Source organism: Vombatus ursinus, unplaced genomic scaffold (assembly GCF_900497805.2).
Source record: "Vombatus ursinus unplaced genomic scaffold, bare-nosed wombat genome assembly UNPS02006874.1, whole genome shotgun sequence".
Classification (NCBI taxonomy): domain Eukaryota; kingdom Metazoa; phylum Chordata; class Mammalia; order Diprotodontia; family Vombatidae; genus Vombatus; species Vombatus ursinus.
The window spans coordinates 10,375,274-10,402,164 of record NW_020946652.1 but is presented as its reverse complement, the minus strand read 5'-3'; the positions used below and the strand labels follow the sequence as shown (position 1 = coordinate 10,402,164).

At 47.1% G+C, this 26,891-nt stretch overlaps 1 protein-coding gene across 1 annotated transcript; it reads left to right on the top strand.

Annotated features, from left to right (window-relative positions):
• The first annotated feature begins 51 nt into the window (after window positions 1–51).
• Window positions 52–26,480, top strand: LOC114033349 (serum paraoxonase/lactonase 3-like). Its single transcript, XM_027848839.1, has 9 exons — window positions 52–275; window positions 1,919–1,989; window positions 12,699–12,754; window positions 14,794–14,959; window positions 17,434–17,554; window positions 20,946–21,146; window positions 22,611–22,692; window positions 22,970–23,098; window positions 26,222–26,480. The coding sequence occupies exons 1-9, from the start codon at window positions 202–204 to the stop codon at window positions 26,378–26,380; spliced, it is 1,059 nt and encodes a 352-aa protein (XP_027704640.1). The 5' UTR covers window positions 52–201; the 3' UTR covers window positions 26,381–26,480.
• Window positions 26,481–26,891: the final 411 nt, after the last annotated feature.

Here is a 26,891-nt window from a genome sequence, read left to right as displayed (position 1 = left end):
CCTTTCGCCCAGCCCCGCAGGGGCGGTGGAGGAGGTGAGACTGCCCCTGTTAGACTGCCAGGTGGAAGGAACTGGTTTTCAGTCTCCCCCGCGCTCCATTTCCTGCGTTCAGTCTCTCTCTCTCTCTCTCTGGCCTCCGTCTCCGTCTTCCTTCCGTCTGGTCCCTGGCCGTCTGACTGCCAAGGCGGGCGCTGCTCGGTCATGGCCAAGCTGTTGGCGCTCACCGCCCTGGGGCTGGCTCTGGCGTTCTTCGGTGAGAGATTCATCGCCTTCAGGTGAGCTGGGGGCTTTGGGGCCGGGAAGGGAGGGATGAGCCAGCCCTGGCGGGGGCACCAGGACCGCGAAACACTGGGGCACCCGGGCAGAGGAAGAGGCGAAGGAACGGCCTATGGCCCGGCCTCTCTGACCTTTCCAAGAGTTCTCTCCCTACCGATGGGGTGGGGGGGAGCACCGGGCTGTCTGTCATTCCTTCCCTCCATCCCCTCGAGTAGCTGTTCCGCGACCCAGGCTACCTCCTCACTCCTCCTGCTTCTCCGAGGGTCTAAGGCCTGACGTTGTTGGAGGGAAAGAATGCGACCCGGAGCCCTTCCTGGGCTGCCTCGCGGGATAGGGTTGGCTATTTCTAGCTGAGCCTCAGCCTGTCCTTCCAAGCACAAGGGGTACACACACACGCACCACACAAAAACAGACACACACAGATACAAACAGACACATAGACATACACGAAGAGACTTAAGGGCATCCAAAAAGACGCCCAGACATTCACAGAGAAAACCCCCGGTTGAGACAGACAGACAGAGAGGCGGCCCTGGCTGCTACCTTTAACCTTGCCGCACCTCGGGTTTTAAAAGCCAAAGCTGAGGCTGGGGGCAGGGGCACGATCTTAACTGTCTGGCATCAGGACCCAGAGCAGAGCAGCTTTCTCCAAGTGCCCAGGTCCTTGGCAAGCGGTGTGTTCGCGCACCAAATTCTTATCTAAACAAGAGAAGAAAGAAGTGAAGCAATTTCCCTCCCCCTGGCTCCCCCGAGGCCCCAAGGCTTCCTGGTCTTTGGGAATATGAGCTGTCCCTGGAGGGTGGAAGTTCTTGTTCTTAACAAGAAAGAGAACGGGAAACTCTGAAAGCCTTGCTGGAGAGAAGAAAAACCTGGCAAACCTCAGCATGTCGATGGCAATGTTAGGCATTGTCGATGCTTTGGCACAGTCCATATCATGACACTCTTGGGGCACCCAGGCTGGGCAGATTGCAAGTCTGTGGCATCTCTGGGCACCAGGGCTGGGCAGTGTCCCTGCCTGGTTATAGTGCATGTTGAAACGTCCCTGGGCACTGGAGCTGGGCAATGACCCTGCTTGGGAGTGGTACATGGGTACCTGGCTGGCTAACAAACAGATACAAGGAAATAGGGAGGCTAAGAGTTAAAACTGGAGTTTCTGGGTCTGTCTTCCCATGACCCTTCAAAAAAAGAGTCTTCCATGAGCTTGTTTTGAAACAGCGTCCCTGTGGTATGCCGGGAGAGGAAGGAGATCTTTGCCCTGTGACTTATCGACCACTTGGCTCTGATCACTGATTAATTCAGGACCCTCAACTGCTCCTATCTGTGTGGGGTACAGAGGCTTCAAAATCTGCTTCTGTTCATGCTTCTGCTTGAAACCAGTCCTGTTAACCTATTTTGTAGATGAAGAAACAAGCTCAGTAAGAGAAAGAGACTCACCCGAGGCCTCAAGCTAGGAAGTCAATTAATCAACCATCATTTAGTAGGCATCTACTTTGTGCCAGGCTCAGTGCTAAGCATTGGGACTCTGACCCTTCTTGTCAGTTCACCCCTGCATGAGGGAGGAGACCCAGACTGGAGGCCTCCTAAGGTCTTCATGGGTGCCTGGGGTTCATTTTTTCCTGCTATGAAATTGTGTTTTTTTCAGGCAAAGGATGAATATCCCCCATCTAGTGCACCCAGTAGAACCTCCCAGCTGCCACATAATTCCAGGACTAGGTATGTATGGTATGTGCCCTGGGCACAGAGAGGGACTGACATTCTCCAAAGTGAGACTCATCACCTTCGGAAGTCAGGATTTTGGTTTCTACTCATGGCATGGCCATTCTCCCAGTGACCCCAGGTCCACAGAACCTATCCTTCCCCTTCCCAACACCCCCAGGCAGCTTAGCTCCTGGTCACCTCTCATCGGGCGTGTTGTGACAGCCTCCAGCTCACAGTGATACCCATGCATTGGGAGGTGCTCAGGGGTCCCAGAGGTCACTCAGTGCTTTGCTTATGACATCATTGTGAGATCAACTGGAGAGTTTGATAATCACGCCCATTTCTCAGACAATGAAACAGACTCATCTGAGAGGTGACTTGTCCATGGTCACCCAGTTGGACCTGAAAACTTGACCTTCTACTTCCAAGCCCCCAGCCCCACCTCAGACATCTCCAACCATTGCACCCAGCGGCATCTGCTAGAAGTCCAGGGATGGAGAGCTCATCCTCCCCCACTTCTACTCCCCCCCACCCCAGGCAGTCCCTGCTGAGCTCTGAGCAGCTGTCACTGTTAAGTGCCTCTTTTTCACCTCTTGAGACTTAATCCACCTTTTTGGAACTCCAGCCCTCTCCCTCTGCCTAGCCCCGCCTTGTTGATTCTCCCGTGGGGAGCCAGTGGAGTCCAATTTCCCAAGTTAGCCAAATTCTATTCCAATGATCTCTAGCTTGTCTCCAATGACCTTCCCCCTTAGAGGTCCCTGAGCTGGTCCCAAGCCCTTCTCCTTTGCGCCTGGGTCTGCCTGCACCTTCCATATGGAGCCCCTCCCCTTCTTGCCTCTCACCCTTGGCTGCCTGCTTTCCCAGGTGCTCCCCCAATGCTTGGCTGTATTATAGCTACTTGTCGAGGGTCATGTGCCCCCCCCCCCCCCCCCCCCAGCCAAGTACTAGCCTTGGTTTGTTCCTCTGAGGCATAGTATCGTGATGTTATTAGGGATTATTTCCTGACTCGAGGTCCTCACTACAGCTCTGGGGGTCCTACCTCAGGTCTTGTGACCTACAATTTGTTGACAAAGAGCTAGAGGCTCAGGAAGGAACCTCATTGACTTAGACCGGGACCCCTTTCAGTCCTACCTGCCCAGTGCAGGGAAACTGGATCATGGTGGTGCTTGGGTGTCAAGCCTGGTGCTTAGCACAGAACACATGCTGCATCAGGGTCTTTGGAGTGAGGGCCCTCCCCCACTAGATGACCCCAGTAGCTTCTCCCTCCTCTGACTTCTCAGAGCTCTAGCCTGCTTTGTGCAGAGCCCTAGCCTAGGCACCTGGGGGCACACTGCCTTCGGTATAAGGAGGAGGGAGAGTCAGCACCAGTACATTGTATACTCCCAAATATTAGGAGGGTAGGTGCTGTCCTGTTTTTGTCTTGCTTGCCTAGGTCTGGGAAGAAGCACATACTGCCCAGAAGGGGTAGGCAGGCAGCCCAGGCATTCACAGTGAGGCTCTCCCACAGTCACACAAAAGTCAGTGGCAAAGCAAGACTGAAACCCAGGTTTTCTGGCTTCCTAGGCAGGCATGGCTGTGTCCAGGACAGACTGTGCTTTCTTCTCTGTGCCAGCATCCCCAGAGTACCTAAAGCCTCAAGTTCCTATCTATTCTGTCCTCTGCCAGTCCTTTAACAGCAGAGCTGAGCCTGGCCTAGAGCAAGAAAGAACAAGTACATGCAAAACAAAGTGATTCTGACTGAGTGTTTTATTTTTTGTTTCGTTTTTTTAGGCAATTGGGGTTAAGTGACTTGCCCAGGGTCACACAGCTAGTAAGTGTCAAGTGTTTGGTCTGAGGCCAGATTTGAACTCAGGTCCTCCTGACTTCAGGGCCGGTGCTCTATCCACTGCACCACCTAGCTGCCCCCAGAGTGTCATTTTTTTTAAAGAAACAAAAACCTGCTTTTGAGTTCTTATTAATAATATGTGTATGGTGTCTTAGTGTCTGAAAAAATAGATAAATACAGATGATGGACAGATAGGTAGATAGGCAAATAAAGAGAGAGAGAGGTGGAAAGTGGATGGATGGATGGATGGATGGATAGGTGATGGATAAGTAGATGGACAGGTGGAGACATAAATAGGCATATAGATATGGACAATGGGTAGGTGGGCAGGTGGGCAGATGGGTGACTGGATGGATGATTGGATGGATGTAAACATATGAGCACCTGGAGGGCAGGCTGGATACAGAGACAATGCCTAACACAGTGTCTCACACAATAAGTGTGTAATAAATGTTTTATGGATCTATTGGTTGCTGTCATACAAGCTCTTTTTCTATGCTATGCCCCTTGAAGAAAAGAAGAACAGGAGTGATGGAGAATAGGGAGGATAGAGGAGAACCTCAAATGCTGGATGGAGGGAAGGGAGAAAAACCTGACCAAGCACTGATCAGTCCACAAAAGGCTTTGCTATTCATCAGAGACCTTAGTTAACCATGTACATCACATACATATCCTGCAAGACCTAGCATTGTCAATGAGAAGCAAATAATGAATTGAAATGGGCAAATGAATCAGGGCAGGGTGATCTGGCCTTGGCCTTAGGACATCAAAAGTTACAGAGTGTTGACGACATTTCTGCTCCTTCTACAGGTGGAAACCACTAGCAAGAAACAAATTCACTGAAAGAGGAAACCATGTAATGGGTTACTTCCCACCCCAGCTCCCCTCCCCTGCTCCCTCATTGGCCGAATCCCAACGAAGTCATCTTGAAAAGTTGCTCTGCGGTCAATTGCCTTTTGGTCTGATGCCTGAATAGTTCTCAAGGACTGGAGGGATTTCTTGTCTCTGGCTATTTCAGGCAGCCCTGGGTTGGGTTTCTAGTGCTCTGGCCAGGATCTATCCCAGGAAAAACCATAAACTAGGCTCAGCCTAGTTTGTCTGAATTGGGTGTTTTGGGGTACCAGCTTTTCAAAGAGTCCTAACAGCACTGTGGTGGATACAGGTGCCAACTGGCAATTTGGTTACACATTCCCTAGTCCTAGGCTGCAAATCCAGGGCAGAGTGAGAAGGAGAACTGACACTAGGTAGTGTCCTGAGAAAAGGGTAAGCTCAGAAGCTGGCAGCAGCAGTGGTGTGGCTCAGGCATCAGGCATGAAGCAGGGTCTCACTTTTAGCATCTGGCCCAGTCCGAAGAGGAATAAGCAGGGCAAGAATCCCAGAACAAAGGAGAGCCTAAAATTCAGCCACTGAAACAACAGTTTCCCAACTGGCTGATAGGGTAGGGGGACAAGAGGGGAGTCTATCCTTTTTTTTATTGTCTACAGTTATTTTATTTTATTTTTTCCATTTAATAATATTTTGTTTTTTCCAACTACATGTAAAGATAGCTTTTAGCATTCACTTTTATAAGATTTTGAGTTCCAAAATTTTAGGGCAGTGTATTCTTACACACATCCAAATCCAGGGCAGAAACTTGCAGAGCTCAGACCAGGGGGCAGCAACCAGACTTTGCCCCCAGTCAGATCCCTTTGGGAGTACTGAAAGCTTTTGTCCTTGTCCCTGAGATCCTAGAATAACACAACTCTCCATAAGACCAGCCCAGACCTTCCCTCCTGAAGTGCCACAGAGCCTCTTCCTAACATCAAGTCCAAGTCAGGAAGCAGGCTGGAAGAATGGACAAACAAACAAACAAAAACTCTCACCATTATGAGCTGTTATGGTGACAGGGATGCCAAAGACACAATTACAGAAGAGAATGACTCCAAATATCTACAAGCAGACTCAGAGAAAAACACACTTTGGGCACAAACTCAATCAGAATGCCTGAGAGAGATGAAACAAGAGTTTAAAAAAAGTTTAAAATGTTTTTATAAATGGAAATGAGAGCACTGGAGGGGGAAAATGGAAAAGCAACTAGAGCTATGGAAGAAAGAATTAGAAAGGGAAGTTAACAGTTTGTCACAAGAGGCACAAAACCTGCCCAAACCACAAATTCCCTGAAAATTCAAATGGACAAAATAGAAGCCAATGACTCCATGAAGCAGCAAGAAATATTCAAACACAGCACCATGAAGAAAATGTAAAATACCTCATAGAAAAACAACTAACCTGGAAAGAAGATCAAGGAGAAAAAAAAATTAAAAATCATTGAACTATCTGAACATCATGACCAAAAAAGAGTCTAAACAACCTATTTCAAGAAATCAGGAAAGCTCCTCACATGTCTTAGAATCAAAGGGCAAAGTGGAATCCACCAGTCACTTCCTGAAAGGAACCCCCAAATGAAAACTCTCAGGAAAATCCTAGACAAAATTCAGAGCTTCCAGGTCAACATAAAAATACTGCAAGCAGCGAGAAAGAATTCAAGTCCTGCAGAGCCAGTCAGGATCACATCACACATGATTCAGCAGCTACCATTATAAAGGACAGGAGAACTTGGAATACAATATTCCAGAAGGCAAGACTACCTTACCCAGCAAAACTGAGAAGAATACTACAGAGGGAAAAAGTGAATCTTTAATGAAATAATAAAATGAAATGCTTCTAGCATTCTTAATGAAAAGACCTGAGCTGCAGGGAAGCTTTGAAGTTCAAACACAGGAGCAAAGAGAAACATTAGAAGGCCAACGTGAATGAACAATGACAAAAGACTTAACAAGGATCAGGTGTTAGAGAGAGAGACAGAGACAGAGAGAGACAGAGGCAGAGAGAGACAGAGGCAGAGAGAGACAGAGACAGAGAGAGAGTTGGGTGCAGAAATCCATTGCACTTGACAAGGAAATAGGAGGGAAAGGGAGAGGGGCAGTTGAAGGAAAAGTAGGTTAAAGGACGGGCTAATCCTAAGCAAAACAAATTCTGTGGATGCACAAAAATGTTGTTGGCTCTTTCAGAGATAACAATGAATAATAATATAAGGGAGGGCCCAGAAATTGGGGAAAGGGTGAACAAGATGTGATATGGATACTATTGTGCTAAACTTATCAGCATAATGACCAACCAAGATGCCAGAGGACTAATGAGGAAACTTGCTGTCCACCTGCTGACAGAGAAGCCAGCTCAGAATGTGGAATAAGACACATTTCTAGGATATAGTCAATGTGGGCATTTGTTTTGATTGATAATTTGACGTCTATAATGAGTTTCATTTTTCTTGTGTTCTCAATGAAGAAAGTGGAAGTAGGAGGGGAAGGAGAAGGCAGATTTTGGCTGATTAAAACAAATATACAAAAAAAACCCCAAATATACTATTTTTAAAAGAAAAGGACTTCAGGAGGCTAGAGCATGTCTGGGAAGGGCTGGACCCTCCCAGGTGAGGAGGGTTACACCTAGCTGGCAGAGATGCTTTGTAAACATTCCCACGCTATTGACACAGTAGGGTGTCACTTTCCAGTCCTTTAGCAGAGGGCGCGGGCTTATTCCAGCCATCAAAGAGCAGTGGGAGGACATTTCAGAGGGGCCAATTGAGGCCAGATATCAGAAAGAACTTAACAGTTAAAGCTATCCAGATATGAAAGGAGCTACCTTGGAGAGTGGGGCAGGTTCACACGCAGAAGCAGAGGCTGGATAGCCACTCCTGGAATATTAAAGATCTAGAGATTCTTTTTTGTTTAAATAACATTTTATCCCACCCCCATTACATGTAAAAATAATTTTTAACATTTGGTTTTTTTTTTTAATTTCAGGTTCCAAATTCTCTCCCTTCTTTCTCTTCCCCTCCCTGAGATGATAAGCTATCTGATATAGGTTATACATGTGCAATCATGCAATCATTTCCATATTATTCATTTTGTGGAAGGGGAAAGAGAGAGGGGAGGGGAGAGAGAGAGAGAGAGAGAGAGAGAGAGAGAGAGAATAAGAACAAAGGAACATGCTTTGGTTTGTATTCAGATGCTAACAGTTCTATCTCTGGAGGCAGATTGCAATTTTCATGAGTCCTTTGGGATTGTCTTGGATCATTGTGTTGCTGAGAAGAGCTAGCTCATTCACACTTGTTCATTGGACAATATTGCTGTTCTAGTATACAATAGATCTAGAGATTCTCACTCAGCTACATGTTGGACCAGATGGCCACTGAGGTCTCTCCCAGTTCCAAAATCCCGTGGTTCTGTGATCCCTCTTCCGTGGTGGTTAGTGCCTTCACCTCCATTCTGCAGCTCCCTCTCTTTCCCAAACCTTCACTCTCTACCCATTTCTGTTCATATGGCAGCCAGGTGCTTCTGCTATTAATAAGACCTCTGAGGACGGAATGATTGGTCATGTAGGGTTAGCCCTGCCCTGGAAAGTTTGAACCCTGGTTCAGCCACCTCCTTCCCAACCCCACCTTGGACTGCCTGGGTTTCCTTACCTTCAAAATGAGAGGGTTAAATGGGGCATTATCTGAGGCTCTATGTCTCAGCTCCTGTGACATGTTTCCTGCTAGGGGCACTGGCTTTTAGAAGGGAACTTGAGTAGAATTAAAACTGCTTAGAAGTCAGGGGTGATGTAAGTGGGTGCCCTTCTCGGACACAGAAGCTGGGGAGCATGGAGTCCTCCCTGATCTTCCCTCTACTTTGAACCAGCTGTGAGGAGCCCAAGGTTCAGGGAAACGTCCTCAAGGGCTCCAAACCATTCTGCTCTCACTCTAGCCTTCAGTCCCACCTCCTCCCCCTCAGAAGCCTAGATTCTGCTCTGGGTGCTGGTGGATGACCTCATCTGCTGCTTCCTGGCCACCAGCTAGAAGCAAGCAGGGTGCCCCCCATTCCAGGCCCCCTTTATGAGCTGTCTTCCCCCATCACAATGCCAGTTCCTTGAGGAGAGGATAAAGAGTCTAATCACCAAATCTCTGAATATTATACCCAATGTAAGGTCTTCATCTCTTTACCTTCATGGGAATGTTCTGCAGTGGAATCCCCCTGCCTTTCCCCCATTTCCCCCCTCCCTTTCCTTCTTCACCCATTCTCCTATAGCCTCTCTTCGTCCTGAGGGATGGCAGAAATTATTTTCCCTTCATTATTCAACTCTGACCTGATTAGGTTGCATCATATATTTTCCTCTATCTTCCTCCTCCCCTCTCCTCATTAATACACTCTCGAAACATTGGTTCACCTGTATGGAGGTGGTTCACCCACTTCTCTGTCATCACTTCTATCTGACCTCTGTTTTTACTTTCATCTCCTGTGTTCATTTAGAAAGAACTCTCTTGGTGGTTGTTATTTTGTAGTCATCACCATCATTAGATGCTGCATTTACTCACTCTCCTTGTACTTCTGTTGTCTGGGATGTTTGCGAAGCAAATGATTTGTTCAGATCTTACTTTCTTTCTTGGGGTGCTGCAAACACCTCTTTATTTTTTAACTGAATGTCCATCTTTTTTCTTTTATGGTTGAGCTCAGAGATGTGTGGTAGGTCACCTTAGGCTGCATCTTTAGCTCTTTATAATCCATTTCTCCATTCCATCCTTCTAGGGATACAGAAGAGTCTCAGGTTATTGAAATTTCCCTCCCTTTATACTGGAAGGGCCTTCTCTTGGTCACTTGCAGAATTTTTTGTCTGTCATTGAAATTGTCCAGTTTAACCCCAATGTGTTCCAGAGTTTACGGCAAAGTTCTTTCCCTGTGAGTGATCTGTGGAATCTTTTGATTGGCATTTTGTTTTCAGTGGTCAGAAGTTCTGGGTAATTTTCTTGTATTATGTCTTGCATTATTGTTCAAGGTTTTTTGACCTGTCATGTTCTTCTGGGTGACCTATAACCCTTACATTGCTTCCATGCATCCTGTCTTTGAGATCAATATTTCGCTTACAGGGAGATCATTCGCATCTCTTCTTCCAGATTGTCCTTCGCTTCCTCATATCTGCGTTCCCATTCAGTAATGCTCCCTTTTGTTTCTTGGGCAAGACTTGCCTCCTTGAATTTATGTTTTCTATTCTGGAAATTATTTCTGCTGTGCAGGCTATAGATTCTGCTTCCCCAATTCTTATTTCTCTTTTAAACCCCTCGGGAATCCTGTGTTGTGGTTTCACGCTCCTTTGGGAACCGATAGAATTCTCTGCTTCATTAGGTGCTGATTTATTTTCCTTTGCCTTGTAATACTTATTCAAAAATTCCAGACTTCTGGATTTGATCTAGAAGTCACACTTTCTTCTGGTATTTGCATCTCCCTGTTATTTAATCTGTTTTTCCTTAAGTTCTTCCTCCAGTTTTCTTCCAAAGATACTCAAGTTCAGTCTTTCCCCCTTATATTACTTGCTTTGTGACCCTTTCTGCCCTTTGATGGCAGTTTCCCTAGGGGCTGGATCTCAAAGCACCTCAGATTCTTTGCATGCTGGTCAATTTACATTGCCCTGGCCTCAGTTTCTACCCCGAGGGACTTCTTTGGGGCTAGAATGGACCCAGATGGATACTGGGCTCCTTTTCTGTGTGCTGCCGGAGCTCCCTCTGTCTGAACTCTATTGCAGTACAGACGCCTGCTGTGCTGCTCTGTCACCCAGGACAAGCAAACTTCTTCCTTTTTGTTTTCCAAGGCGCTGGAAAAGGTCAAGGGGCAGAGATGAGATCTGTCCCTCATCCTTGAGCAGTTTTGTGAGGGTGCAATAGTGTGGTGATGGTGGAGAGGTGCTGAGTCCTCATGTTAGGGGTTAGGGACTGACATTTTCTGCTGTTACCTCATTGAATTTTTTTTTTAAGAATGCAGACCTTTTTTATCACAAAAGAGGAAAAATGGCATTTTTCTTATAATGCATAAATATTCAGAATAAGTCACAGAATACAAATATTGTAGTGAAATAGTCAAAATTATATAGGACCAGAAACTGCACTTAGGTGAAAGACAAATGAAAGTGATCCACCCTGCAGACCCTTTACATTCATGGTAATTCCTTGTCTAGAGGGAAATTTTCTTTTTAGAATTTCAAGCTTTTAATCATTTCCTCATTAACAGACCTCATAAGAGCTGTTGGCTCACCACGTCCAAGACCCTGACAAGCACACAGCATATGGCAGTTATACTCGGTTCACTTCTCTATTTCTGTATTTAACACCAGTTTTCATGTACAGGAAAGCAGGATGCAACCACATTAGTAATGGGTTCACACTGAGCCTTCACTCTGGTCTCCCCTAAGAGAAGGCTGCACACAGACAGAAAAACGCGGAAGTTTTTCCTTGAGACATTTGGAGACTTGACAATTCTCTTTGCATTGCTTTACAAGGAAATTAGCCTTAGTCCTTGTCTGAACTACAAAGACTTGGCCCATTCATATAGTTGTTTTTCCTTATACATTCTTCAAAGAGTAAATAATGCCTGAGCTGTGATGGATATCTTCATGTCCTGGACATGATTATCTCTTACACATAGTCTCAGAGTGAAAAGCCTGAGGCATCACAAGGATCAGAGAAAATGTCAACTCCTCCATCCTACTGGTGATGCAACCCAGAAGTACCAATCTCACTTCTCTGGGCCCTCTGGGTCTGGTCCAACAACTTTTCCCCACTTGACTTTCTCTGGGTCCACAGCCCCTCCCCCAGGCAACTCCAGGGAACCTTGATGCTAGAGTCCAAGGAAAGTGGCGGCTTCACCACTCCCACTACTCCATCTGCCCTACTGGGGTACCTCCCAAAGAAAGGGGCCAATGTCCAACCAGGAGCATGTGGTTACTTTCTCATTAACTGAATGTGTCTTTTAGCAAGCCCCCTCCCAAAGCTGTCACCCCAGCCTGAGCCTGCTACAGCAAATACCTTGTCAAAATTTGCTGGGCTGAAACAGAGAGATCTGAGGGAGGGAAGAGCCCTCGGTGAAATCCATGTCCAGAGTTCTGGGTCCCATTAGACTGTAAGCTCCTGGAGGGAAGGAACTGTCTTTGCCTCTTTTTATGTCCCCGGTACTTAGCACAATGCATGGCACAGAGTAGGCACTTAATAAATGTTGATTGACTGATTCTGTGTGATTGATGAGCATGCCTCTCCTCTCAGTGACAAACCTGCTGACTGAGCCTGGGTCCAGCTGACAGGGGCTTCCCCACATCACTCCTCTCCCATCTGAAAATCCCCCATGTTGACTGTTGCCTTTTGTTACTGCACTCTTTCCAGCCTCCCCTTCGAATGCCCCTGATAGTGTGGCATAGCTGGGGCTCTCACCCACTTCCCACCTCGTTTTCCTTCCTTGGCTCCTGGCCATTTTATGAGGCCAAACCACTCCATGGTCCTCCCCCATCCCATATTCAAAGCCAAGTAGAGTTCAAGGATGAGAGCAGGTTTGGGGCAGTTGGTTTATACAGGGCTAGCCTGTTTAGGGAGTGGCAATAACCTGTGTCTCCATCCTCCCCTCTCTCCCCTCCAGACCCATCTGTGGGGGTCTGAAAGAGGTCTGAAGAAGGGAGTGGTTACAATTCATTCTGAAAAGTGTTTCCTTCACAACATAGTGGGCGAGGGCACAATGCATATTTATCAAGCACCAACTGTGTGTAGAGATCTAGCTGGCCAGGGCTGGGAGGGACACAAAAGTCAGACCAGATACATGTAACCCTTCAGAGAGATTCTGGGACCTGGTCATCAGTAAGAAGAGCCAGTCGGGACCCCAGGTCTTTGACCTTCAAGGCTGGGGGTCCCAGGGAAATAAGAATGTGCCCCAGGGTGGGGTTTGGCAGTGATTCTGCTGAAGCCCAAGGAGGACCTTGTGTTCAGTGGAGGGGAGATTGTCAAGAGGGCATGCATTTCCAAAGTTCCTGAGTCATCAGAAGAGCCTTTGACCCTGTTCTTCTCCCACAGAGAATGGCTCCGAGGACATTGACATCCTACCCAGTGGGCTGGCCTTCCTCAGCACTGTGAGTCACTGCTATCTCCTTAAGAGCCCTGAGGAGAGGCCCCATTGCAGGGGGTGGGCGTGCAGTCAGGCACACATCTGCGTCCCAGAAGGGCAGAGGCAAGGGGGCATAAGCAGGTGAGCCCACAGGCAGCAGGCTCCTGCCCCCTCTGACTCAGCAGGAACCTAAACCCTTGCCGTCTCTGCTCTGCCCTTTAGGGGCCTCACTTTCCTCAAGGCAGCAAGGTGGCACCACAGTGCCCAGAGCACTGGGCCTGGAGACAGAAGACCTGAGTTTGAATCCTGCCTCAGACACTTACTAGCTGTGTGGCCCTAGGCAAGTCATTTCACCTCTGTTTATCTCAGTTGACTCAACTGTAAAACAAGGCTAAAGGGCCTGGCACATAGTAGGTGCTCTATAAATGCTTATTCCCTTCCCCCTTTTCTCTATTTGACAAAAGAGGGAGATAGACAAAAGTGCCTCTGAGAGATGTCCCTTTACAGCTCCAATGATAATGATTATAATAATAATATGGTAATGGTAACAAATAGCATTGACAGAGCACCTACTAGGTGCCAGGCACTGTGCTAAGTGCTTTGCACAGATTACTTTTGGTCTAAGTCTGGGCGCCTATGGTCCTCAGGACCACGGCCAGCGTAGTTCAGGGCAACCTCTCTGGGCTGTGACAGTGGCCTTCCAATTGGCTCCCTGTCTCTTCTCACCTCCCATTCACCCAGAGCTGAGAAGGAATCATCCTAATAGCCTGCTTTGGACTCAGTATTGCTCTTCTCTGAACTTTCAGAGACTCCCTGCTGCCTCAGGGACTAGTCCCAACATCTTCGTGTCCCTGAGTACCTGAGGTTCAGCTGTCTGGCCGCCACCCTTCTTCATCAATGTCAGACACAGAGTAAAAGGAACAAGGCACTCCAGCCTGGTGCCCAGTATCCCCTGAATGCCCTCTCTCTGGCATATAGCCTTCCACTCCATGATATGGGAACCACCTCTCACCTTTCCTGCTCTTTCATCTCCCAAAATGTCCTCAGCCCCAGTTCTGCGGCCCAGCCTCCTGCTGCCTCACAAGGCCTCTCCCAGCCCCCCAGCCTGTGGGGGTCCTTCCTCCTCTGACCTCTTGCAGCCTCTCCTGGTAGTACTCCGCACTCAGCCTGGGTTACATGGACCACCTCTCCTACTAGGCTGTGAGCTCTCCAAGGGGAGAGCTGTGTCCTCATTCTCACCAGGTTTGCTCCTTGGAACCAGCAGCACCCAGGATTCTGCTCCCCACAGTCCCAGGGAGGCTGGACAATGTGCAGTGGATCCAGTGGATCCAAGAGGCAATGAGGGGTCTGGGTCACACTGGAATTTCCCAGAAGATTTTGGTAGCATCTTTTTCCCAACATACTGGCAGAGAGAGGTCAGATCTGGGCGGGTGCCTCATGATATTTCATTCACCACCTTGGGATCTGTGACCACTGAGCCAGAGAGCCTTGACCACCTGGTGGATGGAAGCCAGCATGTTATCATGGATAACTGTGAGGAAACTGGGTGGGGGGCATTCAAAGGGTGGCCTGCCCTCCTGGTATGATGTTTTCTATCCCACCCACATTTCCTGGATTCCCTTCTCCCTCCTTGTCCCTGCCTCTCTGACTCTCCTCCTCCCCTTCCTTTCTCTTCTTCCTTCCCTTCCCTCTATCACTGGTGCTCATGGACTGTGCCACAGTGGATAGAGTGTTGGGCCTGGAGTCAGGAAGGCCTGAGTTCAAATCTAACCTCAGACACTGGGAAGGTCCCATTTGCCTCAGTTTACTCAATTGTAAAATGGGGGTAGGAACAATACTTTCCTCCCAGGCTTGTTGTGAGGATCAAATGAGATAATGTTTGTAACATGCTCAGCCCAGGACCAATGTTTATTCCCTCCCTTCTACCCCCATCTGGGGCTCAGGTAGGTGGGGGATGGGCTTGGGGTCCTTGGGGCTGAAGGACACTGAAGTATTTTTGTCTCTCTGGAAAGCCTTCAAAGCACCACTTCTTTCTGTGAATTTGCTGTTCTCTGGTTTTGGAAGGGGTTAAATTATCCAGGTATGCCCAGTTCTGTACCTGACAAGCCTGGAGAAATCTTCCTGATGGACCTGAATGAGAAAGAGCCAAAGGCCTGGGCCCTGCCAATCAGGAATGGGTTTGACGTGCAGTCATTTAACCCACATGGGATCAGCACCTTCATTGACAAAGGTAAGCCTCCTCTGGGCACCTCTGGAGAGGGTGAGGTGGGCCTTGCACGGAGGTGATGGCAGGAGGAGAGCAGGGTGGGGAGTGACCATTAGCAGCTGGGTCCCTCGAGGATCTAGGACGTTGCCCCGAGAACACTCTCAGGTCTTTGTCTGTTACAAACCCTCTCCACCTTGGGAGATGCTCTCAGAGAATTGCTAAGAGGTGGCTCCGAATCCTCAGGTGGCAGATGCAGTGCCCAGTCCCGGCCCAAAGGCACAGCAGTAAGTGGACTTCTGACCACAAAGAAAGGGAGCCCAGAGCTTTTAAAAAATAACAATAATAATTTATTGGGGCAGCTAGGTGGCACAGTGGATAGAACTCCGGCCTTGGAGTCAGGAGGACCTAAGTTCAAATCCGACCTCAGACACTTGACACTTACTAGCTGTGTGACCCTGAGCAAGTCACTTAACCCTGATTGCCTCAGTAAAAAACAAATAAATAAAATAAAATAAAATTATTTTGAACTTAAATATAAAAATTTAAATATACAATAAGAAAAGAAAAATAAATACATTATAAACTTAAATATCAAAACAAATACAAAAAACAACATTGCCATGTGCACTGCCGAACTTAAGAGAGGATTCAAAATACACAGCAATAACTTTCCATTTCAAGAAAGCCTATATCATAAATACTGATCATTGTATTCAGAGCTATCGCTATTCTTTGCTTCCTTGCAAATTTTCTTTTGTTCTCTGCTGAGCACTTTTTACTTTGCTCTTTTTCCCTCTTCCTCCCCCCACCAAAGGTACAATTAAGCATGGATACATTCATATTTATACATATACATACATGCACACATGTATACATACATATACACACACATGCCTATGCGTACAAATACATATACATATATGTACATATGTGCAAAAGACAAATACATGCATATACACACGTGCATACACTTATATAACATATCTAAGTCTACATACATAGACTTAGATATCTGTAATCATACTCATACATAGATACATGCATTCATATGCATCTATGTAAGACCATAATATACTTATTTGCCCTGTGTTTCTCTGAGGTCGATAACCTCTTCTTTCATAAGTCTGAGTCTTTCCATATTTCTCTAAGTCCACATTACCTGCACCACAGCAATATTCCAACATTATACTGTCTAGTTGTTTTAAGTAGTCTAAAACAATATTGATTAATATTGTTTAACAATACTGACATGTAGTGTAGTTTCCCTATTTTTCTCTTATGATTAAATCTATTTGAGCTGAACTCTGTCTGAGATCATGATTATTGCCTCTGCTTTTTTTCCCTAATAAATTCTACTCCTGATCTTTATTTTATATTTGTGCATATCTCTTGTTTCCTAGCCCTCCTGACTCCTCGACTTTACTTCTACCCACTACCTTGCCCTCCTGTTACTTAACCTGCCCCCCCAATGACTTCTCCCTTATCCTTCCATTCCCTTTAATCTAAACACCCTTTTCCTATTCCCTCACCCTCCCCTCTAGAGACCTTTCCCTTATTCTCTCCCCCCTCCCTATCCCCTTAGCCTTTTATTTCTTTCTGATTCTAGAAGAATTTCAGACACACATACATATGTGCATATGTATGTACGCATATACATATGTATGTATTGTTCTCTCTTTAACCCATTCCTGATGAGAGTTGAGTTCCAGAACTCCCCGCCCTCCTCCCCCTTCTAATTCCTGTATCAGCTCTTCCTCTCCTACCTCATTTGTATGAGATAATTACTCTTTGTACCAGTTCCTAAACAGTTTTACTTTTTAAAATCATATACTCAGGTCTACCCCAATCTTTCTTGCAAACTACCTAATTACTTCTTTGCACTTGTGTCCCCAGGCCTAACAAAGTCCTGGCCCATGGGAGGTGGTTATAAGCCATTTGTTGATGGGCTAGTGAGTGGAACTAAACAAGGATAAATGAAAGACCTTACACTTTAATTGGAAAAAACTCAACTTCCCAAGTGCAGAGTGGGGAAATTGTGCTTGCACATAACTGAAGAAGATCTAAGAGGCTTAGTGGACCATCAGGTCAACAGTGGGAAGCTCTGGAGAGGGGTGGGTTTGGAGGGAAAGATAATGAGCTTCATTTGGTTGTGTTGAGTTTGAGTGTTCATGGAGCATCCGGGTGGACATGTCCAGCAGGCAGCTGCTGATGCCGGGCTGGACGCATACATTTGGGAGCCTGGAAGTGAGTCCTGAACCCATGAGGTTGCCAAGCAAGAGTGTGGAGGGAGATGAGAAGAACAGACAGGGCAGAGTGCTGGCAAAGGGGACAGGAGACCGAGAACAATTGGATTATGATTCTAGGCAGAGTAGAAGCTGCTTAGGAGCTCTGCTCTCCTCTGACACTGGAGGTGAGAACGGGCTGGTTCTCTCTCTACTCCTGGAAGAAACAAGAAAAAGCCAGCAGCTCCTGAGGCTGCTCCTGTCTTTCTTTCTCAGACAAGGCCGTGTACTTGTATGTGGTGAATCACCCTCAGATGAAATCCACGGTGGAAATCTTTCGTTTTGAAGGTGATTCTCTGTTCCACCTGAAAACCATCACACATGAGCTGCTTTCAAGGTATGGGAAGGTCTCTTCTCCTCCTTGGCCTTGGGCTTCTCAGTGGGCTGCATTGCTTCCCCCTTGACCAGAGGATTACCAACTGCACAGCCTCAGTTAGCTAAAGGTGTCTATTGTTTCTCTGGCCATCGATTTACTCCAGCATGCAGGAGTCTGATGTCTGTTCAGCACCTTGCAGCTAGAGGACCTGGTTTTCAAATTGAACTCAGTTCCTGATGACCTCTCTATCTTTCTGGGCCTCAGTTTCCTCTTCTGAAATTTAAGGGAGTTAAATTTCATTCAGTCAACAAGCATTTATTAAGGACTTCCGGTATGTCAGGCACTAAGCCCTGAGACTATAAATACAAGCAGTCCCTGCCCTCAGGGAACCTACATTTTAACTGAGGAAAGAACACATAAAAGAAAGCTAAACAGGGCTGAGGTGGGAAGGAGAAGAGAAAGTACCTGGCCTAGGGTGTGGTAGAGAAAGTTCTGGGAAGGTGAGTCAGCAGTACAATCTTGGATAGAGATGAAGCCAGGATGGTCTTCAATACTATCCTTCAGCAGCAGCCTGGAAGAGTGGATGAAAAGCCAGCCTCAGAGTCAGGGAGACCTGGGTTTAAGGCCTGCCTCTGACATCTGCTGGCTGTGTGACCCCGGCCAAGTCACTCTCTCAGTGCCTCTGGCAGCTCTGGAATCTATGGAAAGGTGCCAAGCCAGCGCTGACCTGCTTGAGTACAGGCAGGTCCCCATCCATAGTCCTCTACTCCAGTGACATCACAGATCTAGTCCCTCCCACCCCATCTTCCCAAACCCCTTCTTCTCTCAATCCTCTGACCCCCCCCCCTTTTGCTGTGGTTTGGGAAAAAACAAAAACAAACAGCAACAGCAACACATTTTATTGACATGTTTTGTTTTTATGTTATAAATATGTCCAGATGGCCCCACCCTATGCGAGCTCCCTTGTCACAAAATAACAGCCAAATGAATAACGTAGTAACCTCATCCAGAAGTGCCTGCAGCCTTCCTCACTAGAATTCCTCTCAATCTTTCCATTTTTTAGTGGGGTTTTCTAAATGAGCAGAAATCCTTTCCCCCCCTCCTTCCCACCTCTCCACTCCATTGGGGAGAAAAAAAAATGAGAAGAGAAAAACAGATTCTTTGCAACAAGTACGTAGAGCCAAGCCAAACAAATTCCCTCATCTGCTGTCTACAAAACCATGTTTGTCTTGTTCTGCCCCCTAAACCCAGCAAATCCCTCAGGAGATGGAGCTGGTGTTTTCATCATCATTTCTCTGGAATCATGGCAGGTCACTTGACTGAGCATAGCTCTTACAGCTTTCAAAGTTGTTTGTCTTGCCAGTGTGGTTGGGGTGACTTCCCAACTCCCCCCCAAATCCCCTGGTACTGGGGTCATGGAGCACCTGCCCTTGGGCTCTCTGTCCTTACCACTTTCCTTCTCTGGCTCTCATGGCAAGGGATGTCCTGGGATTCTCCACATTTATTTCTGGCCTCCCTGTTCCCTTAGGATCATGCAGTGGAGCCTACAAGAGCCAGTAGACCCATAGATACGTAGATAAAGCTGACACTGGAAAGCACCTGGGGATGGAGAGATGTGGGGTGTGGCTCATCCTAGCCCAGGCTGCACAGCCATGCAGGATCACATAGTCAGCTGCCCCCTGCTAGCTTTGTCCCTACAGGCCACCTGGCAATAACCTCCCAGAAGTCCAGGACCAGAGAAGAGCTCAGGAGTATGTTTGTGTGTGGAGGGATTGCTGCTCTCCTGACCCAGTCTGAGCAGGCAGGCAATGCATGTGCTGAAGGGCAGACCTGGGGCAACCTTGGTCCAGGGTGGCCCTTGGCCTCACTGCACCTTGCAAGAAAGCATGAGCTCCAGTGAAGTGGGGGCAATGAAGGACAGTGGCCTCCTCCCAATCAGCCACCCAGATTTGGGAGGCAAAATATACCTTTAGGGAGGCAAAGGTCCTCATCTCTCCCAGGCTGCCTTGCTTTGCTTAGCCTTATTGTTCAGGGGTTTGGGGTGGGAGTGGGGATGGAAGGCACCATTGCTCCTTTTGAAGTCTTGGAAGAGGTGAACAAAGAAACACAACCTGGAAACTAAGTTTCTGACTCTCCAAAAAGCAATGTGGCCTCATGGCTGAGGTGATCTTACCTTCTCCTCTTAGCCAGGCTTCCAATTCCTACTTTTTGGAAGTCATCCCAAGTGGCCTCCAGCTCATTACTTCACTGGCCAACGGGTGTCCAGGATAGTATTTTAATCTCATTGGTTATTCTGACACATAGCCAGCTTCTGATGCAGGGCTACATTGATGTAATTACTGTCACCACTTTTCAATTTCTACTAATGGTTTAGACCAACCTCTCAATGTCAATAAATGTATGTATGCGTATATATTATATATGTATGTGTGTGTGTGTAAATATACATACATACATATATATATATATATAAAGAGAGAGAGAGAAGAGAAGGGGAGAAAGGAGGGAGGGAGAGAGAGACAGAAAGGCAGACAGACAGACAGAGACAGAGAATCTGAGGTTTTGTTGAGAACAGATATGCATTTAAAAAGGCAGGAATGTGGAGTCTGTGTGCTTTATTTGGGTTCATTTGCCATGCCAGTCAAAGAAGATCTGAGGGAGACTTGCCTGGACAGTCTACCCAGCCTATGCCCCCCCCATTTCCATTTTCTGCCTTCCCTGACTTCCTTCATGTCCCACCTAAAATCCTATCTTCTGCAAGAAGCTTTTTCCAGTTCACTTTAATGCTAGTGACTTCACTCTGTGATTATCTCCACATTATCTTGTCCATATAATATCTTTATCTGACTGTTGGCATGCTGTCTCCCCCATCAAATTATGAGCTCTCCCATCAGATTAACAAGCCCTATGTTTTTGCCCTTCTTGGTATCCTCAATGCATGGCACACAGTAGGTGCTTAATAAATGCTTGTTGACCCTCCCTGACTTACTGGAGAGAATAACATTTCTGGGGTTTTTTTCCCCCATGACAGTTTTTATTGCTAAAACTAATGAATAAACCAAACAACTTCTGTCTCTTAAGTGATGGGCTCCTTGAGGGTGGACTCTTTTGGTTGAAGGTGAAAGTTGTGTTTTGGTGACCTGTAACTGATTCCCTTTTGTGATCATTTGGTATTCTCTTTTCTTGATGTGCTCTCAGTTTGTTATTGGGTTATTTTAATTGTGGGAGGGAGGTGGGGGCTCATGAAGCTAGTTCCTAGGGTCTATTGATTCTACATCTTCCTGGGGGACCTTAATAGGTAAATTATTTCATTATTGCTAGAATGTTTGATGGAGTTTGAAGTGCGATCCAGATGCTGCATTTACTTTCTCTCCTTCTCTGTCCGTCCTCCATTCCCTGTCCCTCATTGCAGTGTGAATGACATCGTGGTTCTAGGACCAGAACAATTCTATGCCACCAATGACCACTATTTCACCAACCACTTCTTAGCACAACTGGAGCTATTCTTGGACTTACAGTGGACAAATGTGATTTATTACAGTCCGGGTGAAGTCAAAGAGGTGGCCAATGGCCTTAGCTTTGCTAATGGAATCACAATTTCCCCAGACAGGAAGTAGGTACACACTCTTGAAACTCCCTTCCACTGAACTCTCTGCTTGTTGGGGAACAGTCCTCTTCTGGGACCTGGTAGTTTCCTTGGGCTTCAGTGACAGAAGATTCCTAGTGTGGGAGGCAGGTGGTGATGGGTGGCAGGTACATACCAGGCACCATGGATGAGCCTTCTGGTCCTCCCTAACTTAAAAACCAGTTGCCACCTGAGCAGTGTGACATGAAGTCTATGACAGAGATTCTGCAATGTGTGCCTATCCAGCTAAGGAGAAAATGGGCTAATTCTAAGGAGGCAGGCAGAAATGGGGAGTCAGACGTGTAAGCTCAGTTCAAGGTAGAGTGGATGCCTATCCTGGGCAGTGGGCTAATTGGGAATCTTTGAGAAGCTCTCATGGAGGAAGGCGAGAGGGGTTCGACTCGGCCTGGAGGAGAGAAGGAACAGTGAAAGGAAGTAACAGAGATGCCATCTATCTCTATCTCCCCATCACTTCTTAATAATGATAATAATAGCTAGCATTTTTAAAGCACTTTACACATATTCCCTCATTTTCTCCTCACAACCAATAAGGAATCTGAGGCAGCCAGTGGGGAAATGACTTGCCCAGGTCACACTGCTAGCAAAGATCTGAGGCCAGATTTGATTTCAGGCCTTCAAGCCTCGACTTTGCCACTTATCCGCCTTACACATATTTAAATGAAAGATCCCTGAATGACATTGGCAAATGGCAGGGAGTGGAGAGTTTTCCCTCACACAGATCTATATTTGGGGTTAGGATTTTATCCCCCAAACCCCCAGAAGTGGAGTGTATAGTGGACCAAGGCCATTGGAACAGCCTCCAGTGGATCTGAGGTCCATCTCGTACCTCTTTTATTTCTCAGTTCAAGGAATTTTCAAATCACTGTGTAACTTTTCTCCCTGGCTTGCAACAAAGGAAAGGAATGAGATGAGTCTAGCGCTAGGGCTCATGTGGGCTAGGGAAAGGAACCTCTACAGCCATGGTGAAAGATGGGGAGTGGGGATGGGGGAGGGAGGGAAGGAAGGGAAGGAAATTCTCTTCTCAGCTCTGCTTCCTCCCTGGCAACCTTCTAATAACAGCTTGCCTGCCTTTATAAAGGTTTACAAATACAGTCTCATTGGATCCTCACACCAACTCGGGGGGGGGGGAGGTGCTATTACCCCCACTTTACAGTTAAGAAAACTGAGGCAGGAAGCAATGAAGTGACTTGCCCAGAGTCACACAGCCAGTAAGTGTCTGAAGCTGGATTTGAACTCAGGTCTTACTGACTCCAGGTCCAGTGCTCTGTGCACTCTGGCACCACCTAGTGCCTTCTGTAGGGCATATTAGTAACAATTGTTACTGTTATCAGTATTTGCACCTTCTCCCCAGGACACAAGGTGGAGGGGAGGGCGGGGTCCATTTTCCTTCCCATTGATTTCTCTAGAGGCAAACATGTCTTTCTTTTGAAGGTATGTCTATGTAGCTGCAGTGACCTCTCACAGCATCCACGTCATGAAAAGACATGACAACTGGAACCTGACTCCAGAAAAGGTCATGATCCCTGTTGCACTTCAGAGGTTGGCTTCCCAGATACACTGTGGAGGGGGGCTTTTGTAGGCAATGTCAGGGACTCCACAGCTGGGAGGGGGAAGGGGGGAGGAGAGATGTCATTCTCCACTGCTGAGCAGCAAAGTCCATCTGGAGAGAGGGGAGGGCAGCGGTGGTCACTATGGGCCAGTCCCAGCCTTGCCTTTTCCTGGGATATGGAAGGAGTGGCCAGGGGACCAGGGAGAGAAGGGGTCCTCATGACACCCCTTTCACTTAAAAGGTTCTCCATTTGGGCACATTAGTCGATAACTTATCTGTTGATCCTGCCACGGGTGACGTTTGGGCTGGATGTCACCCCCACGGCATGAAGCTATTGATGTACGACCCTGCAGACCCCCCTGGATCAGAGGTATGGCTTCCTTTGTGCTCATGGGCAGAGGCATGCTCAGAAATGAAGGGTACTGGCATGAGAACTAGAGAGATTCTGAGACTGAGGAAAATCTGCTTCTGCAGGAACTGATGAGACCATGGAGAGAAAGGGCATAGAAAGAAAGGAGAAGAGGGTCCAGGACAGAGCTCAAGGGACTCCTGTGATTAGCAGGCATGACCTGGAGGAGACAGAGAAGGAGCGGTCAGACAGGGAGGAGGAGAACCAGGAGAGACTGGAGTCTGCCATAACCCTAGGGAGGAGAGAGCAGGAAGAGAGTATCGAAGTATCGAGAATATCGAAGGCTGCAAGGAGGTCAGGGAAAAGTCGTTAGGTTTAGTGGTTAAGAGGTCACTGGGAACTTTGCAGAGAGAAGTTTGAGTTGAATGATGAATTTGGGGGTTTCAGATCAGGTGAAAGGAGGTGACGTGGATGCACCCGCTAGAGATGGCTCTGTCATGGAGTTTAGCCAGCCAATGGATATAAAGCTAGTGGGGTTGGTGGCACCGAATGAGGGGTGTTTTAAGAATAGAGGAAACATGTTTAAAAGGAAGAGATGGAAGATAACAGAAAGGGGGGACAATTGACAAGGGGCAACCTGCTGAAGATGATGGGAGGGTTGGGGCAGCTAGGTGGCCCCGTGGATAGAGCACCGGCCCTGAAGTGAGGGGGACCTGAGTTCAAAGCTGGCCTCAGACCAAACACTTGACACTTACTAGCTGTGTGACCCTGGGCAAGTCACTTAACTCCAATTGCCTTAAAAAAAAAGAAAAAGAAAAAAGACTGATAGAAAAGAGAAGATGGGAAGGCATGGCGTCCAGGGTGCATGTAGAAGGTTGGCCTTGGCCAAGAGAAGGGTCACCTCTTCATCAAAAGCCAGTGAAGGAGGCTCAGTTGGGAGAAGCCACCTGAGTGATTGAGACGAGAAGGGGAGAAGAGGGAGCTCCCTGGGAGCCCGCAGTCTCTGTTTTTTGAGGTGAGGGCCTCAGATGAGAGGGGAGAGAGAAGGGAGAGAGAAAGGATAAGGCCTGGGCAGGGGATCTATTTGGGAAAAATAGAAAAATTGCTTCACCACAGTAATGGCCCAATTAAGATTAGATAATATAAATTTGTAGTGGGCCCCGGTCAGCTTGGGTTTGTGATTTTCTTTAGCAATAGAAGAATAGGAGAGAAGAAAGTAGGTGATGAGAATAATTCGAGGTCGGAGTCTGGCAACACACCATTGGCAATAGGACAAGGGAGGGATAGATTTGAGATTAAGGGGTGGTGTAGCATGGATTTGAATTGGTTTGTGAAGGCATCAAGGGAGATTTGAGGACAGTGTAGCCAGGACAGGGATGATAACCTTGGAAATAATGAGGAGTGGTGGGAAAAGAGGGCATAGTGAGGATGAAGAGTGGAGTTAAGAGTTGTAAGGCATTGGGAAGATGGATAATAAAAGATTATGATTAGGTAAAGGAATTTCAGCGTTCATTAATGAAGTAGAACACAGGTGATATCAAGATCAAAGATTTGCCCATCTCTGAACTCCCCCAGGCTCAAGGTACTCTATGGGTCTGCATCCATGAAAAAAATAGAACAAAACCATAGTTCATGAGCTCCCACCAAGATGTTTTCTTTACTGGTCAACCATGGGATACAATTATTTTGAAGCAATGTCATCTAATGAAATAGCAATAGTAAAATAGGTACAGGGTTCCAACTACCAGAAGTCACAGCTCAATTTTAAGCTAACAAGACTTAAAGATTTTTGGGACAGCTGGTATAAATAGAACATGTCCCCTATAACCTTGTCACACATTTCTCCAAATATACACACCTTCATTGGGATATTGGATTTGCCTAGGAAATGTAGAGAGGTATACATATGGGATTCACATGTGAACCAGGGAATACATGGAGAGGGAAACACCTAAAGGGATCATGCCTCAGGTAATTCATGCTTCCAATGTTACAGGGCCACCAGGGTCTTCTAGTGAAGTCATGATGTCATTTCCCTTCTCCTGCTGGGCCTGCTTCCTACTGGTTGGATAGTGTCACCCTAAGCTCAGGATCATTGCAACATGGTATATTGCTGGGTGGTCTCATGGCTGCTACCAAGAATGACTCCACTTGGCACTTGGCTATGGTTGCAAGTGAATGCTGCCACCTCTCCTAAAGTTTATTTATCTTTGGGGGCAGCTAGGTGGCACAGAGGATAGAGCACCGGCCCTGAAGTCAGGAGGACCTGAGTTCAAATCCAGCCTCAGACCAAACACTTGATACGTACTAGCTGTGTGACCTTGGGCAAGTCACTTAACCCCAATTGCCTTAACAAAAACAAAACAAAAAGTTTATTTATCTTTGGAGGAGGCAGACAGGCCCTTTATACACTCAGAATTAGACAAGAGACAAGAACCCAATAGTTTTTCTCCCCATAAGTCAATTTCCTGAGCCTTGTCTGTAGTCAGATTTTCCTTTCCAAGAGGCAAGTCTCTATCTCTGAAAACCAAGCTCTCTTGGAACACAGAACAACCAACAAACTAAGCTGTGCAGAGACACGACCTTTCCTCAAACCTCTTTAGCCTTGAACTAAATCACAGTCTGTTGTTTCAGACAACTCTATGACTTATGGTTAGAAATTCCTTTGTAACTACTGCTTAATTTCTGATGACCAACCTAGAGCCCCTTGAAAATAATTTCCTAGGGAAGGATTCCCTCCACCATGAGGTTCACCACCAAATATTTTCTTCGGCTTGGTGTCCAAGTGAATTTGAGCAAGGAAAAAAGTTTGAGTGAGGGAGGCAGGGTTATTATTCTCCACCCATGTGACCTCATTCTCTTTTTATGTATATGTGGCCAGCAATAAGTCTCCCAAGTTTTGATCAGCCTAGATTAACATCATCAGGTACGTTCTCAGGCCATATCAAGCTCCCCATCCCTTCCAGTCCTTGGGCAAGAGATGAAAAGTGGGTGAAAAGCAGATAGATGCATGTTCTCAGGACTTGAACCAGAACCCTGAGAACTCTCTCAAAAGGTCGAAGTTGCTGACTAGTCACATACCAGCATGAGGTCTTTGTGTGATCCCAGTGAAATGGTCATGAATCTGGTTCACTTCCTTGGTAGGTGCTTCGCATCCAGAACATTCTCTCCCAGAAGCCCACCGTGACCATGGTCTATGCCAACAATGGCTCCGTCCTCCAGGGGAGCACAGTTGCTGCCGTGTACAATCAAAAAGTGCTGGTGGGGACGTTGTTCCACAGAACACTGTACTGTGACCTCTAACCCAGTCTCTTAGGGTCAGCATTCCTTGCTGGGTAAATCAAAGAAAAGAAAGGCCTTGCCTTCCAGGTGAAGAGCAGTAAATAAAAACAAATACCGAAAACCTGCACGTGGCATTTCCTTGGGTGGAGAGCAGATGTGTACTGGCACTACCGTTGTGTCTCCTGGTGCAGGGAGGAGTACCTGGTGGGCAAGGGGCCAGCTTGAATGACACTTCAAATGAGCGCTGAAAGGCCCAGATGGAGGCTGCCCTCCTTGGGAGCCCAGAGGGAGGGGCCCCTTCCTCCTGGAGGAAGGATTGTTTTACTCTTTGGGGTAGGGTTCCTCAGAGAACCCTTCAGGGCAGAGTGACTGTGAGGCACTGTCTGCTCTTTGAGCCTCTCCAGTGTCCTCATTGGAGAATGGCCGAGACCCTAGGCTCTGGAAGGCTGCAGCCAAGGGGCTCAAATGCTGGCCCGTCTTACCGTATTGAATGGCTTCAAGTGCAGATCTACAGATGGAGAGTGTCTGAATG